The sequence below is a fragment of the Quercus robur genome, chromosome 6, assembly GCF_932294415.1.
Source record: "Quercus robur chromosome 6, dhQueRobu3.1, whole genome shotgun sequence".
In the NCBI taxonomy this organism is placed as follows: Eukaryota; Viridiplantae; Streptophyta; class Magnoliopsida; order Fagales; family Fagaceae; genus Quercus; species Quercus robur.
Window position 1 is genome coordinate 46,435,484 of NC_065539.1, and position 17,335 is coordinate 46,452,818.

A 17,335-nucleotide genomic window follows, 5' to 3' on the forward strand; every position below is an offset into this window, starting at 1 on the left:
AGCTCAAACTTTTCATCATTCATCAACCAAGTGTCTATTTAATTTTATATATAAGATCAAGTATATCCAACATTCCAACTATACCTTAAAGCAAAATACTCCGTCAGTAACAAAAGGAAAAACTAAAATCCTCATGGACATTTGCAACATGCTAATAATAACAAAAAGTAACCAACACTAGCCAAAGGCAAAGATACATAATCAAGACTGTGATATCTTCCAAAAATCAATACAATTTCGAGTTTTAATTCACTACAACCACAAAAAAGATTACTCCAAAAAAAACAAAAAAATAGTAATAAATATCCAGAAATTAACATACAACATTGGCTTACTCGTATCAACAACAACGTAGTAAATAATTGAAGCTAATTAGAACACATCCATCATCATCATCATCATCATTAAGAAGATGTTGATACCTTAACAGCCTTGAATGCAGGGTGAAGCAAACCAAGTTCATCTTTCACTTCAAGTGGATTGCTTGTCTCATTCCTCACTCTCTTCACTCTCCTACTACCCAAATTCTTGTGCTCAAACCCATACATTTGCAAAATCTGATTGTCCCCAAAATTGTAAGCTCTATCCATTTGTCTCAAACACCTCTCCACTGGATAATCCCCAAATTTCCCACAAGGCTTACACCCCACAAAATGAGTGACCAAAGGCCACCTATGGTCACCCAATCCAGGATGATAATTCTCCATCATCTCCTCATACCTATCCACCAAAATCCCCCAATAACCGTGAAGATAATACGCGCTTTCTAAGTACACTTTGCTCCCCCATTTCTCTCTTTCTTTCATCAACAAATACACCATTGCAGACTGGTCATCAGCTTCGAAAACCGGCCGATCTTTCAATTCTCGGGTCAAGATTTTACCGGCTTCGTCTCGGACCTTTCCTTTCGGACCCATCGGAGCCCAAGCATCAAGAATATCCAAAGCCCATTGCGAATTCCTCAACAAAAACGAACCGGTATTCAACCCGATCCAGTTTTTCTGATCGTAAACCATCTCGTTCCAGCCGTGCAACACAAAGTTGTGATCTTTGTACCTCTCCCATGGAACCTCAAAAGCCATGTCTGTAAACATCGCATCACTGTCCATCCACCATAGAAACTCGATTTCGGGATGAGAAAGCAAAAGTTTCCGAATCAATGGAAGCTTCGCCCAAAACCCTGCCATCTCAGCGTCGAGAAGCGCCATGTTGTAGAAGACCTCGATCCCGTGCAACCTACAGTAATCGATCTTGTTCTTGATCGCTTTCAACAGGTAGTGATCTCCGACCGGGTTTTCGCAAGGTTTCGGGGACGAACCGGTAACGAGCAAGACTCGGGGTTTATTCGGCCCGATAAAGTTGGGGAATTGCGGGTTGTTTTTCAGCCACTCGGATCTTTGCTCGTCCCAATCGGAGATTTTGGGGCCGAGAGAGTAGGGCTTGTTCGGGTCGGGTTTCTCTTCAGGTTCATCGTCGTGGAGGATCTTGGTGATGTCGAAAGTGGCGTAGTTGTTGGACTGGCTATCGGATTCCGTTTCGGGTTGGGCTTCTTCGAGGACGCGGTGGGGCTCCACGCGCCGCCCACGAGAGTAGAGGTGGTCGCGGAGCTCGTTGAAGTCTTGCTCCGGGGTTCCGAATTTACCGGCTCCGATAGTGCCACGTAGGACGACGACCGTCAAGAAGAGGCAGAGGAACGTGACGGTGCCGTTTCGAGCCGCGCGGTGGATCTGGCGGACTCGTCTTGGTCCCAAAAAGCGTTCCAGCATTTTTATTTATTTATTTATTTGTTTTTGACTCGGCCGAGTTGAACCGGCAGACGATTCAGGTAAAGACAAAGGAATTGGAAAGAAAGGGTTTTTCTTTTTTATAGGAGGAGGCTGAAACTAAAAGCTCGGATTGAAATTGGAAACCATGATAGCTTAGCTGGAGGCTAGGATTGTAAATAATAAAGAAGATTAAAGGGTAGTTTTGGGATTACGAGATAGATAAGTCGGTGGGAGATGAAGAAGGAAGAAGGAACAAGGAAGATCCACAGAGAGAAAAAGGGAATAAAGAGAGAGCGAGAGAGTGTTCTTCCGACAATTTTTTATTTTTTATTTATATAATATTGTAATAATAATATATAATTGCACGTAATCACGTTGATAATAATTAATATCTGTCTGTCTAAAAAGCTACGTCCTTCAGTGTGGGTCTGACTTGTTGGGACAAATGGACTGGAATCCATTTGTATTTGGACACGGATTGTGTCCGGTGAAAACTTCCAGGGACACAAGCCACATCCTTTGTATTTTTACATTGGTGGGTCCCTTCTTCCAACTTTAAAAAAAAAATAAAAAAAAATGAAAATTATAGAAATATTATCACAGTTTGTGAAAAATATTATGATATTTTTGTTGGATTTTAAGTTTTTACAAAGTTTTGTAGTAATTTGATTTCTTTTCATGCTACTAAAATATTTATGTATATTAAATTACATGATAAATTATATAACTATTTTTTTTATCTCAAATTATATAATTATTTAATAAATAATGTGATTATATATATATATATATATATAGAATAAGTAATATGCTTTTTTTTTTGGGTATAGGAATAAGTAATGTAGGGACACGATTCTCAAACGGCCCAACGATTACGTTAGGCTCGCACGTGAAGGATCCCTCACAATAAAATTTGTAGAGAGTGGGCTTGAAAGGCTAGCGTCTGGTCACGGGGCGTTGGTCCAAACCGGATTTTAGGGAACTCAGATAAGAAAAGGTTTCAGCCTGGATATCCAAGCCCCACAGCTTTGTAATTTGAGGGATTGGACTCCTCGGATCATGTCCGAGGAGCACTAATGCCTTTCTCCGGTTATTCGGCGGTGGGTTTTTCGTGGTGGTGTACATTTATTATCCGGGCATTCTCCTCCCTGGAGTTTTTTCCAAGAAGTGAGATGGGCCTCCTCCTTTTCTAATTAGTTCACCTTTCCTTTTATACTAGCCTACGCTTGCTGTCCCTCGTCCACGTGTAGGGTCAACTTTTTCCAGGACTGATATTTGTCCCGTCAGTCTAATCCCGGAATTGTTGGGGATGGTTAATAAAGTCTAAGAATCCGGTTTTGTTAGGTACAGAGTCTTATCAATGAAGGGCATTAAGGACAACCTCCCTGAGATATTTTAGATCTTCTTACGGATTTGTCCTTATAGCTCTCTTTTACCCCTTTTGTCAAGGGAGCTTTAGGCTTGCCGAGGACTAAACCGTCCTCGGCTGCATATCTGGGCCATCCTCGGCCTTATACTTCTAAGCTTGGGCCATAATTTTCTTCAGCTTGGGCCTGCGGGCTCCCCATGAGCAAGTGGGCCTGGCCCAGAAACTATTGGGCCCCACAAGTAATATAATTGGTTAAAATTATATATATTGATGCTCATTTAACTTGCCATATAATGATATATTTTTAAGTAAGTCATATAAGTAATACATTTTTTTTTTTTTGGATAGGAATGAGTAATATATTTGGTTAAAAGTATAAATATTGATAATCATTTAACTTGCCATATAATGATATATTTTTAAGTAAGTCATATAAGTAATACATTCTTTTTTTTTTTTTTTTTTTTGGATAGGAATGAGTAATATACTTGGGTAAAAGTATAAATATTGATGCTCATTTAACTTACCATATAATGATATATTTTTAAGTAAGTCATATTATACTTTCTAAAAAAAAAATGTAATGTGACTAAAATTAAAATGTAATGTGACTAAAATTAGATGTGAATGTTGTCAATAATCTTATAACTCAATTGGTACAAACTTTTTGGTATTTTAGTAATATAATTGGTTAAAAATTATATTTATTGATGCTCATTTAACTTGCCATATAATGATATATTTTTAAGTAAGTCATATAAGTAATACATATATATATTTTTTGGATAGGAATAAGTAATATACTTGGTTAAAAGTACATATATTGATGCTCATTTAACTTACCATATAATGATATATTTTTAAGTAAGTCATATCATACTTTCTAAAAAAGATAAGTAATGTGACTAAAATTAGATGGGAATGTTGTCAATAATCTTATAACTCAACTGGTACAAGCTTTTTGGCATTTTCAATAAAACCATATCTACCTATTAAAAAAAATTGAAGACATCTATATATATAGATATATATATATATATATATATATATTAATACGAGATAGAAATTATACTCTAGTCTAATCTAAGTATATATATGTGTGAAACTCTCTTTTAGAGACTTGAATTTTGACACTTGCCCCCTTCATCTCACAAAAGCTTTGTCCTTGTAGAGTAACCACCATGTTAAGGGTGCGTGGTGGTACATCTAAGATTTAAACCCCTTTCTCCTATTGTAACTATCGAATTATCTAATCCCAAGGGATTGGCTTAATAGTTCCTAAAATCTCATGATATCTATGAGATCATAAGTTCGAAATCTCTTGCATGCCAACTTCTTATAGCCACTGCTAAGGGATTCTTCCATGTAATAATCTAGTGTATGTGGGATGAGAGGACTATATACACCCGAGAAAATAGTCAAATACTTAAAGAGATCTGAATACTCTCATTCCTCCAAAAAAAAAAAAAAAAAACCTATCAAATTATCAAAAAATATTTATATTATTAGCTCGTTTGGGAGGAGGGAAAAGCAATGGAAATGAATGGAAAAAAAAAATTTAGAATATTTATTCTCTTGTTTGAGCGTTTTAATTGGAGACAATGAAATGAGTATGAGAAAATACTCCTCATCTTTATTCCTTTAAGATCTAAAAATTTTCATTCTCCAAAAAATTGAGAGGAATTTGAGATAATTAAATTATATTTAATAAATTTTTTACTAAAACTCTCAAAGCACTCCTATATATTTAGTCATTTATTTAAAAATAGAGATCTAATAATAATATTTTTATAAATTAATTTTATTCATTTTTCTCTATGTTACTCCCAAACAAGATTACCTATCATGCATTCATTTATTAAAAAATATATTAAAAAAATTACTTAATTTCATTCTATTCCTTAATTTCCTTCCTTATGATCATTTCATTCAATTTTTTTATGAACTCCCATAAGAAGGCTATATGGCTATATGTGGATGTTCATATTTTTAGGGCTATACGTGGATATTTATTTAAAGTTTTACTATTTAATAGGTTAGAGAAACCTTTCTTTAAAGAAAATTCTGCTTATTTACTTATATTATAATATATATATATATATATATATATATAGAAAATTTCCTATATATATATATATATATAGAAATACGAGGTTGACTCTTTTTCCTTTCTAAGAGCATCCACAGCAACTATAGTATATGTGTTAAATGCCAAATATTTGACACATTTAGCAAACCAAATATCAAAAATAATGCATTATCAGATGTGTTAAATGTTCCAAAAATTTGCAACATGCTATAGTACAATCTCAAATTTGAGACAGTATAGACAACAATTGCATAATATATATTATTATTTTATTCCTGTTTTCTCTCTCCTCATCACAGATATCTCTCTCTCTCTCTCTCTCCGTCTTCTCATCTTTATCTTCTCTCTCATCTCTGTCTTCTCTATTCGTCTTCCACAGCACGCCGATCACCAATGGCCACCACTTGACGCTACCGATCTCACCAAAGACCACCACTAGACGCTGCCGACCATCTGTCTTCTCTATTCTGCTTCGGGTTTTTTTTTTTTTTTTGTTCATGTTTTTTGGCTATGGTTTGATGGGTAGGTTGGGCAATGGGTGGGTTCGGATGGGCAGATCGATGGTGGGTGGGTTGAGATGGTGATGGGAGGATTAGTGGTGGTGGGTGGGTTAGCTGGTGATGGTGAATCGGTGGTGGTACCGATCTTTGTTCTGATCTGTTTTTGTCTTTGTTTTTCTATTTTGGTGGTTGTGATTTGGTGGTGGATTCGACGGTGATTGTGGGTTGATTTTGGTGGTTGTGGTTTTTTTTTTTTTTTTTTTTTTTTTTTTTTTTTTTTTTTCTTGGTGATTCTGTGATTGTGGCCGCTACAATTTTTCTGGTTGTTGTTGTGGTGGTTGTTGTTGATGATGATGATGATGGGGGAGGAATTTAATATATTATTTAATGTGTTGTAAATATTATTTTAATGTATAGAATTGAAGAATAAAACATCTAATAAATGAAATATTGTAAAATGATGTGATAAAATAATAAAATAGGCTTTTGGTGTGTCAAAATAATACTCTAAGAGCCAGACAAGCAGGAATGGTACTTATATATAGGAATAGTGAGTTTATTTAAAGGGAAATATTAACAAGTGCCCTTAGGGTACTGGTTAATAATCTATTTAAAGAAAATTTTTATGAAAAATGAAAAAAAAAAGTAATTAATATTTTGACAGTCTTTTTCATTTCCCATAAAAGTGATATCAAAACTTTCCTAAAATAAATTATTAATGAGTACCCTAAGAACAGTCGTTAACATGATCCTTATTTAAATAATACTAATGATTCAGTGAATACCGATTTTTGTACCGTTTAAATACTGATTAATTGTTGAAGTACTTTCTTCTAAAAAAAAGGAAAAAAAACCCTGTTGAAGTACGACTTTGTGATCATGATTGCATAAGCAGATCTATTTAATTTAGGTAAATTATTACCCCTCAAAAAAGTTAAGCAATTACTAATGTAAAGGTTAAGGGTATGTTTGGATTGAACTTATTTTTATTGAAATTGAAAACATTGTAGTAAAATATTTTTTAAATGTGTAAATAGTACTATAGGACCAATTTTTAATGAAAAAATTGTTGAAAAATAGAATTTGTGGGTCCGTAAACAGTACACGAATCACTATTCACAGTGAAAAGTCAACATTTACGGTTACTGTTCATAAACTGTTGCATAAACAGTAACCGCATTACTCTGAAACGCGTGAAAAAAATAAAAATAAAAAAGAAGAAGAAGAACACGCTTATTGTAACGTGAATCCCATGCCCTAAACGTAAACTCTGAACGCTTCCTACGTCCAACCCAAACGGTCACTAAATGGGCAATTGGAAGGAAGAATAAAACAAACTTACGAAAGAAATGTTCGGTTTTTTTTTTTTTTTTTTGAGCAAGAAAGAAATGTTCTGTTATTGCTATACCGAGTTGAAAAGGCAAAAAGAGAAACAATCTCAGTCAAACTTGACGCGGAAAGAGGGAAAAAATGTCAATTTTTTTTCTTTTTGAGAATTAAAAAAAAAAAAAATCAAATTAACATACAACTAGCCGACTTGACTTCTTTTTTTTTTTTTTTTTTTTTTTTTTTTTTTTTTTTTTTTTAAATTAACGTTGCGTTACAGGAGCATGGGTGATCATTAATCATTAACAACTTTAGGAATCAATTGATTGTTGTTTATTGTGCTAATAGCATAGTGATAATCTCAAAAGCACAAAACAATATCCATGTTAATATGGCCACAACATAGTGAAATATTGCTTTGTTTCATGCTTTATATATATATATATATATATGGATTAGGTTCAAGTTATACCTGGTATAATTTTAAAGCCTTATTTAGGAGGAGGGAATAGAATGGAATAGAAATGAATGAAAAGAATAATTTTAGAATATTATTCCCTTCCTTTGTTTGGGAGTTTTAATGGAGGGAATGGAAAGTCCATTCCCCCTTATTTGGTAGTTTACGTGAGAGGGAATGAAATGGGTAGGAGGGAATACTTATTCCTTTCTATTTCCTTAAAATCTCAAATTTTCATTCTCCTCGAAATTGGGAGAATTGGGAGGAAATGAAATTAGATTTAATGAATTTTTTACTAAAACTCCTAAAATACCCTTATATATTCAATAATTTATTTTAAAATAGAGGTCTAATAGTAATATCGTCATCAAATGATTCCATTCCATTCTCTCCATGTTACTCCCAAATAAGATTACTTACATTCCATTCATTTTCATTCTTTTACTTTAAAACATCCCATCAAGGTTACTTAATTCCATTCCATTCTTTTCCCTTACTTAAATACATTCCATTCAATTCCATTATTTTCCATTCTCTTATGATCATTTCATTTCATTCTCTTATAAACTCCCAAACGAAGCCTAAGTAATGTTACACCACCCAATAATCATGTCATCTATCAATTGTATAAATTCAAATTTTTGTAGTTTAAAATAATGCATAAAAAACAAACTTATAGATCGAATGATAAATAATATCCGATTGATATGAAAATTGATATGTATGTTTAGAACATATAAAACATGTAATCTAATAGTGGAATTTTTAAAATATAAATTCATTAACAAGTTATTGAGTAGTGTAACATTGCTTAGAGTTACATTAGTTGTAACTTGAACCCAACTCTTTTTTAATGGGTTTAAAGGAAATATTAATGTTCATTGTGAGTTAGTATTTTAGCTAATGCAAATTATTAATGTACCATATTTTAGGCATATTATAGCTTTTATTAGTATGTAAAAGTTAAAAGAAAATTAAGATAAAAAAAAAAGTAGTATAAAACTATAGATATATTTCTCCTTTATAAAAAAAGAGGAAGTAGAAATTTAGTATGGTCTTGGGTACTTCAAGATGGCCTAGAACTAGCACAAAGTTAGAAAATTTGAAAGCTCATTATAATGTTTGATGAAAAGTTTGTAGTAGAAGTGCTTGATAGTAATAATTTGGTTCCCTTTCGCTCAAAAATGTCAAAATGTATCAATTGGGTTATAAGTTTTTTTTGATAAACATTTTATAAGTTGATTTATTTTTAATTGAATTTTAGTTTACCAAAAATAAAATCTCCACATTGAGATCCAGAGCACGTGGCTTGTGGCGCTTGGTGCTAAAGTTTTATATGGACTGCATTTATTCAAATCACATGGGTTGCTAGTTGTCTATGTGAATTGTGTGATGTTAACAACTAATATTATCTTTCCCCGTGACGAAGGGTGCCTAATATTTATGTTTACTATAAGGACAAAATTAGTGTTTGACCGTCTAAATAGTCCCACGCGGCACACATTGCATACTATATTTCTACGAGTCACTTTCTAATTAATAAGACCTTCCCTAATTCAATTCATAAATTCTAATCGAAGCTTCTCTTATACTTTTTGCAAGCTGGCCTTCAAAAGGATCCAGAAATTATTAAAGCTCTTTATTACTCAAGTCAACAACACCAATTCTTTTTCGGTTTTTCTTTTTCCACATGAAAAAATATCAAGATTTCCCCCTCCTCTCTATGGAAGCACATATTAATTTAAACCGCAATTAGGATAAAAACTCACCATTTTATATATATATATATATATATATATACGCACATTAACCAAAGACAACCACCAAAATGCGGTGGTCTTGTGGTTATCAGTTTATATGAAAATAATTTTCCGCATTTATCAATGATTAAAAACATAAGGAAAAAATGGGTTAGATAAAACTTATCCTTTAATTTCCCTTATTTAGTTCAGTGTAAAATAGAGTTTTTTTTTTACTAAAATTTTATGAAAAACAATTCTATCTCATGCTAACCTAAATAAGGGAAGTAAAAAACAATTTTCCAACATATTCTAAGGTTGCTACCAAATATAAGAAAATAAGATAAGTTAAAAAAATGTTTTATAAAAAATGAATTCATTTTTCACAAAATATTAATATCAAAATAAATGGAGTGATACCCTCAAGTGGTCTAGGGGTTGAAGTGCCAAGGTCAAATCCTCAATTAGAAGCACATGATAAAAACTCCATGTCATGACTCAATAATAAAGGGTTGGAACAACATCCAATCTAAGAAAAACGAGAACACCAAATATAAAAATGCACTAAAAAATACTGTAATTAATAGCTATTCATGGACTTTATAAACAATCACTTACAATATTATTAAACCATTCGAATTTATTTATTTATTTATTAGGGAAATGAATTAGTAGTACTTCGTAAACAATTTCGGTTCTAAAAGTCATTGTATTTCACGTGTAATGTTTACTGGGTAATTATTCAATAATTCCATAAAATAATGTATTATATTATTAAATTAAGGGTCTGGTTAATATATGCTTTTAAAACATTTGTTAAAAAAAAAACTAGTTGCGCGCTTTTCATTTTCTCATAAAAAAGTTTTAAAAAATATTTTCCAAACTATACCTTTAGGACATTTGTTAAATTTTCCCTTAAATTAATTGTGGATTTATTATATATTGGGCAAAGTTTGGGTTCTACTTTTGATCATGTGTCATTATTTTAACATGTTCAATGCATTACAGTCATAAAGTGACACAAGCCAAATCTCTATAAATAATCTATAATCTATGATATATAAATAACCGAGATCTTTGACTTCTTATTTACTTCTTCTAATGATGCCGCGTAATCTTTTTTTTTTTTTGGATACAAGATAAAAATTTTACTCTAACCTAATCTAAGTATATATGTGTGTAAAGCTCCATTTTGGAGACTTGAACCACAGCCTGATTCCCCCCTTACCTCACAAGTACTTATACTTGTGGAGTGACCATCACACTAAGAGTGCGCAGTGGTATACTGGCATACCACATAAACTTTTGAAAACTAGCAAAAATTACACACTAGTATTCCCATCATCATTAAATATTTATTACTTTCCAACCCTATTTTCATAATTAAAACCATATTGTCTCTGTCGTGACAAATATCATAGATGTAATGAATAAGGGAGAGAGAAAAGGTTCTACTAATAAATTATGTAAGTGCAGTTAGAAAGCAATACATGTTTAATTAATGGTGACATGGAAACTCTAATGCTAAAGTCACAATTTATTTTACAAATGGTTGATGTTGTGGGTAGTTATTAGTAAATAAAAATATGATATTAGTGGTAGGTTCAAAAGAGAACCAGTAAAAATTTGTCACATCAATAATTTATAAAAATATTGTATAATATTTTGTGCCAATAACATTATTCAATATTGTCAAATTGTATATATTTTTGGATTTGACTTACCTATAGTACTTTTTTAACTGAAATATCTTTTTATTTTAATGAGAAACTGCCACATTACCACTTACCTCTAGTACTTTTTTAACTGAAATCTTCTTTTATTTTAATGAGAAACTGCCACATTACAACTAATTAAATAAAATGTGAAGATTAAAACTCACTTCCACTTGCTATTGTGTATTTAAAATAAAAGAAGATTTCCAGTTAAAAAAACACTGGAGGTAGGCCAAACCCTATATTTTTTTAATGGTAGAATAGATACTTCCCACACACACACACACACACACATAAAAGGACACAACAAAAGGTCACAACATTTTTAAATTATCCTACCACGTCATATATAGGCCCATTATAATTCGAAATGGTAGGTTAGTTTGGGATTGTTGTGAAACTGTTATGAATTTTTGTTGTGTCCTTAGCATGCTTGATCAAAATATATTTGAAAATAATAAATGTTTATTAACAACCATAATTAGAAAATCCTATTTTTAGAAAAAAAATTTAAAACAAAGGAAGAAGATCATATATATATATATATGAAATAATTTGACTTTTAATTGACCTCATAATATTTTGTCACATAAGTTTTTGTCACACATCATTATTCTAATATAAAATTTTAATTGATTTTTAAATTATACTCAATATCTAAACCTTCTATTAGAATCATGCCACTTCATATTTCCTTTAAAAATAGAATAGATAGTTACATATACAAACACAATCATAAAAATACTTATTAATACTGAATAATTACCATAAATATCAAATTTCATATTTAAACAAAAAAAAGGAAAAAAATTTGTTAAAATTTTCATGTATTTCATCAATTATTAACTAGTTCATGTGACCACCGCACTCCCTTGGTGTGATGGTCACTCCACAAGTATAAGTGCTTGTGGAGTGTGGGGGGCAAGGGCCGAGGTTCAAGTCTCCAGGAGGGAGTTTCACACACATATACACTTAGATTAGGCTAGAGTAGAATTCTATCTTGTATCAAAAAAAAAAAAAAAAAAAAAAAAAATATTTCATGTGAAAAGAGGGAACATTGGTCCTGAAGTAGTGGATAATTTTCCATGTGTATATACATAAGATGCTTGTAAGATTCATGACTAAATAGTCACAAACTTACCAAGAGTCTTGTAGTTCAATTAGTATATTTTGGTGTTTCTACTAGAGATACCTAGAACTTAAATCCCTCCACCCTCTCACTGTAACTATTAAATTATCAAAATTGTCACAAAGTCATTATTTTTAGGTAAAAAGTTAAACCTTTTTTAAATGTTTGGATGGTGTATTTGCATACAATGCCTTCTTAACTATACATTTGAACACCCTTAAGAAAAAAAATCATACATTGGAAATGTTGATTCTAGTTAGCTGAATTAGATTGCGCAATAAAGGAAAAGAGTTTGAATCTCTCCAACAGAAAAAATAAATTTGTTGGTGTTTTAGCCGGATGGTTAAGAGTAACCAAATGGATTGGGGATAATAGATTTCTAATTATATTGTATTTGTAAAAAGAAATAAAAAACTACATTGAAAAGGAAAGAAAGGAATATATATATATATGACTACCATCTTTATGTCATTTGCAGCTATATTCATATACTATCTCCAAGGTTGGTATATATTTTGTTTCTTACAATAAGTGAGAGGAGAATTTGTACTCAGATTTTCCTTTCAAGAAAACCGGGCAAAGCCAATGGGTCACTACACTAGGCTCTTGACTCGTCTACACCGTTCAAATTGAAAGCCTTTTACCCCAAACAATTGTATTGGGTCACGGCATTTTTAATAGGTAAAATCAGAGGCATCACCTGTCATCTAAGATAAAATGAAAATCAATAACCAAACAAGTATTATAGTCTGCAACAACACTTGTTATCTGCCCAAAAGGCACAAACATCTACAAGTTTCAATTTGGATATGTCCTAAGCGAAATTTATGCAAAACCAAACTCTAAATAAAAATAAGCTTAAAACTAACAATAGTAAGATATCCAGTCCATGCCAAACAGGGTTTAACAAGATCTTTTGCAAATGGATTTACCTTTCGAAAATAATAGTAACATGCGAGAAGAGTTCCAAAGTTGACAACACAAAACAAAAGCCCAAGCAATCTAGCACCAATCACGAGCACAAGAGGATCCCACACTATGCTTAGTGAAACTTGAGCAATGTAGAGTGGTAACGCATCAGGATGTGTATGAAATCCACCATGAGCACACACAAGCCAAGCTGCAAAACCCATGAGGAAAGATGATCCTAAAGAGGCTGAGTGTATGAACCAAAGAGGTGGGAACCCAAATGGTTTGTCTAGTGCTTGGTACTTGTGGCCCGAGCCAAACATAAAAATGATGGTCATGGTTAGAGAGACAGGGACAACAATGGCTAGGGTTAGGGACTGTATAGCCCTTTTGGATCCGGTTTTCTTCGTTTCTTTCTTGGTGGTGTTGGTAGGTTTATTCTTGGACCAGTGTTGGAGGGTTTGCATAGCCATTGTAATGGGATTTGTGCTTTGTGGTGTGGATAGGATTAGGAAATTGGGTATGAATTGAAGAGACAAAAGATTAGGAGACAAATGGTGGAGACATTGGAGGGGTAAGAAGGAACGTTACGTATCAAAATTTCTTAAAAAGGATATGCTATAAATTTTATACCCATTTATAACATCATCATCTCAGAAGACTCATATCTTAAATGGATTGAAGAATTAAAATGCATTTTTAAACAAATATTTACTCTGTCCCTTTTTGTTGGTTGGCTGTCCTTACAAGTTAGAAAATCAAACTTCTTAACAAAAATAAATATATTTCCCCTATACTTTTTTTAGTTTCCTTTCCTATTTTATAAATAATTATTTTTATGGTTCTATTTTTGTTATTGTTTAATATGACAAAGTGTCTTGTTCTTTGTTATTGTGGTGTGCCTTTGTGTTAAAACTCATTTCTCTCTCCCTTGTGTGTGTGTGTTTGTTTCTCAAAAAAAGAATGGGTAATTGTCTCACATTGCTTAAGAGAGTGTGTTGTGTGTAGTATAACTTGCCCCACCCTCCCTTAAAAGTTACCGTGACTATTGAGTGGAGTTGTGGTGTGCCTTTGTGTTAGAACCATTTTCCATCTCCCTTATGTGTGTGTGTGTGTGTGTTTGTTTCTCAAAAAAAGAGAAAAAAGAAAAAGAAAAAAAAAAGAGTCATGACATCTTGAAAATCTTTTGAATCGATAGTGTGGTAGATTAAATTTGAGACTTCCAGATTTACATCATTCCACGGACAAATAAGCCAATTATTAGGTATCTTGCGGGTTTTTTTATTTTATTTATTACCGTATTTATTTATTTTATTTTAAAAAATATTTTGATAGTTAGGATAGAGAGATTTGAATCATAGACATTTCTATTGAAAATACTGATATACTAGTTGAGCTACAAGACTCGTGGCATATCCCATGAGGTTTTTACTTTTTAGTTCTTTATTTTATATTGAAATCTTTGAAAACATCATCAACAAAAAGTCAATCCACATAATATTAACAATTTTATTGACTTATCTTTATTTTCAGTAGCCATTAATTATTGTTAGTTTTAAATTTTAATGAGATTAAATTAAGAGTAATAGTTTTAAAAGCTTTTTATTATTATTTGGAAATACCTTAAATAATGAAATGTGAACTCCATGGCTTTTGATGGTGTAAATTCCGCGGGTACGCGGGGAAGAATAATTTCTTCCATTGGTTATCCAAACCTGCTGGTTTAAAACCGAAAAGAAAAAGAAAAAGAAGATAACATAGCAACTAGAAGTAGGGAAAATACAAAAGAAAACAACATAAAAATAACTTGTCAATTAATTTACTATTGACCAATGAGACAGGAAATGTACGACCATGTTTGCACTTATAGGAACCCAATTAAAACCTAAGCTTTGAATTGAGGCTACCACCAGCACTACTGCAAGAAAGTTTCACAATTTTGTTGTGCATTTCATTGGTTTCACATTATGTTTGTCGTTAATATATTGTTATAGATTGATTAGTGTATATAATGTAATGCAACACTGTGTACATAGACTACATGTAGGATAGATTAGTAGAAGGTCAAAACGACTTGTAGTTTTGACTGATGCTCATAATTAGTTAGTTTGTTAGTCACTATTTCTAACACATGTATAGCAGTTATAGGTTGTTTAGTTAGTTAAATTTCTGTTAGTTTTTCCCACCTTCTGTACTTGCTATATAAGGAACAGAGCAAGATATTTATCAATAGAAGATTCATTTTCACAATCTTGGTTTCCTTACTCTCTGCCTCTGTTCTTCGTGTGCTTTGCAATCCACCATTGTAGGACCTTAGGCTTGAGAGTGGATTTCATCATGGTATTAGAGCTGAACTAATTTCAAAGAATCATTTCATCTGGTATTCTCTGAACTCCTTAGTTCATTTTCATTTTTTGTTTTCTTAGTGCTTTCTCATGAATCAAGCAGATTTTCCATCTGTGTTCTTTCTTTGATTCTGGCACTAAGTTCTCGTCTTCTAAATCTTGATTCATCTTTGCTTTCAAAGGAAAATTGTAATCTTGATTTCTGGCAATATATAATAGCATATTGAAATTCTTGATCTAAGGTTTTCAATTGCTTAATTGGAAATTCTGTAATTGATTCTTGATTTAGGGTTTTCAATTGCTTAATTGTAGACTCTGTAATTGATTCCACAATTCACCAAGATCCTGTTTTGATTCTTGGATTCGCTTGATCAAGATAATTTTGAGTTGATCATTTGTGATCAAGAACCTTGATTTGTTGAGGACTGATTCTTGTGGTTGTTTCGTTGATTTTTGATTTGAGGTTGTGATTTTAGATTTCAATTGCATTGAGTATGGCTGATACTGCTTCTAGTACTTCTATTCCTACTGTTCAATCATGGGAAAATCCTTCTAGTCCTTATTTCTTGTCTAGTAGTGATAACCCTGGTGTGTCCCTTGTTATGCAACATCTCACTGAAGAGAATTATAGTACCTGGAGTAGGGCAATACTAATTTCCTTGGATGTCAAAACCAAGATAGGGTTTATTGATGGTTCAATACCAAAACCCCAATCACCTGATCATCCATGCTATGCAGCTTGGTGTAAGTGCAATAGCACAGTGTTGGCTTGGCTATTCAATTCTATTTCAAAGATTTACAGCCTAGTGTGGTGTATTTTAAGACAGCAAGGGAGGTCTGGGTTGATTTGCAATATAGGTATTCACAAGGTAATGGACCTAGAATCTTTGAGCTAAGGAAAAAAGTCAATTCTTTGGCTCAACATGATTTGACCATTAATGCCTATTACACCAAATTCAAGGGACTCTGGGATGAATTTACCAACTACAAAAATTGTACTTGTGGTCATCAAGTGGAAGATTGCACCATGTCCTTCTTGATGGGGCTGAATGATACCTATTCAACAATCAGAGGGCAGATTCTACTCATGGATCCTATTCCTCCTTTGAGTAAGGTATTCTCTCTTTTACTTCAAGATAAGAAACAAAGGAAGGTTGGTGTTGGAAAGAAGGTTTAGATTGATACAGCAGCAGTTTTGGCAGCATTGGGAAGCAAGAATACTAATACAAATGCCAAGAATTTCACCAAGAACAAGTCTGGGAGGCCTCAGTATACTCACTGTGGTACCATAGGACATGTGGTAGATAAATGCTATAAACTACATGGCTACCCACCTGGTTATAAGTTCAAAAATAAGGCTTAATCAGCTGGTTCATCATCCTTTGCCAATATTACTGTTACTGTTGAAGATAGCTCAAGTGAGGGTGTCAGTTTGACCAAGGCAGAATATCAACAACTGTTTGGTTTGTTGAATTCTCAATGCCATTTTGGTACTCAAGCTCCACCAGAAGTAGCTGTAGAGACTCCTCAAGTTGCCAACATCATTGCACAACCTTCACTTGATCTTTAAGGTTATGAGCTACCAGGTATATGGTCCTCTCCATCCCTAGAGAATTCTATTTTTTCTTCAACTGTTGACACATCTCACATTAGTTCCATTGATTGGATTCTTGATAGTGGAGTCATTGATCACATGGTCCATTCTCTTACTTTCTTTAAGTCCATTACTTCTTCAGTCCAAATTTCAGTTAGGTTGCCTAATGGAGATATGGCCAAGGTTACTCACATAGGAACTATGCAAGTATCAGCTACCTTGATTCTTGAAAATGTCTTTTGTATTCCATCTTTCTCCTTTAATCTTGTCTCCATAAGTAAACTGACTCAAAATCCTTCATGTTGTTACATCCTTCTTTCCCATTATTGTTTCATACAGGACTTGCAGTTTTGGAGGATGATTGGGTTGGGTAAAAAGCAAGGAGGTCTCTATACAT

General features: G+C 32.7%; 2 protein-coding genes across 2 annotated transcripts; both read right to left on the bottom strand.

The window, feature by feature from the left end:
* Window positions 1-194: 194 nt before the first annotated feature.
* On the bottom strand, window positions 195-2,066 carry LOC126689061 (xyloglucan 6-xylosyltransferase 2). Its single transcript, XM_050384088.1, has one exon. The coding sequence runs from the start codon at window positions 1,764-1,766 to the stop codon at window positions 405-407; it is 1,362 nt and encodes a 453-aa protein (XP_050240045.1). The 5' UTR covers window positions 1,767-2,066; the 3' UTR covers window positions 195-404.
* A 10,488-nt stretch (window positions 2,067-12,554) lies between these two features.
* Window positions 12,555-13,597, bottom strand: LOC126689748 (translocator protein homolog). Its single transcript, XM_050384935.1, has 2 exons — window positions 13,023-13,597; window positions 12,555-12,797 (listed from the first exon to the last, which is right to left on the bottom strand). Exons 1-2 carry the CDS (start codon window positions 13,470-13,472, stop codon window positions 12,765-12,767), a joined length of 483 nt encoding a protein of 160 aa, XP_050240892.1. The 5' UTR covers window positions 13,473-13,597; the 3' UTR covers window positions 12,555-12,764.
* Window positions 13,598-17,335: the final 3,738 nt, after the last annotated feature.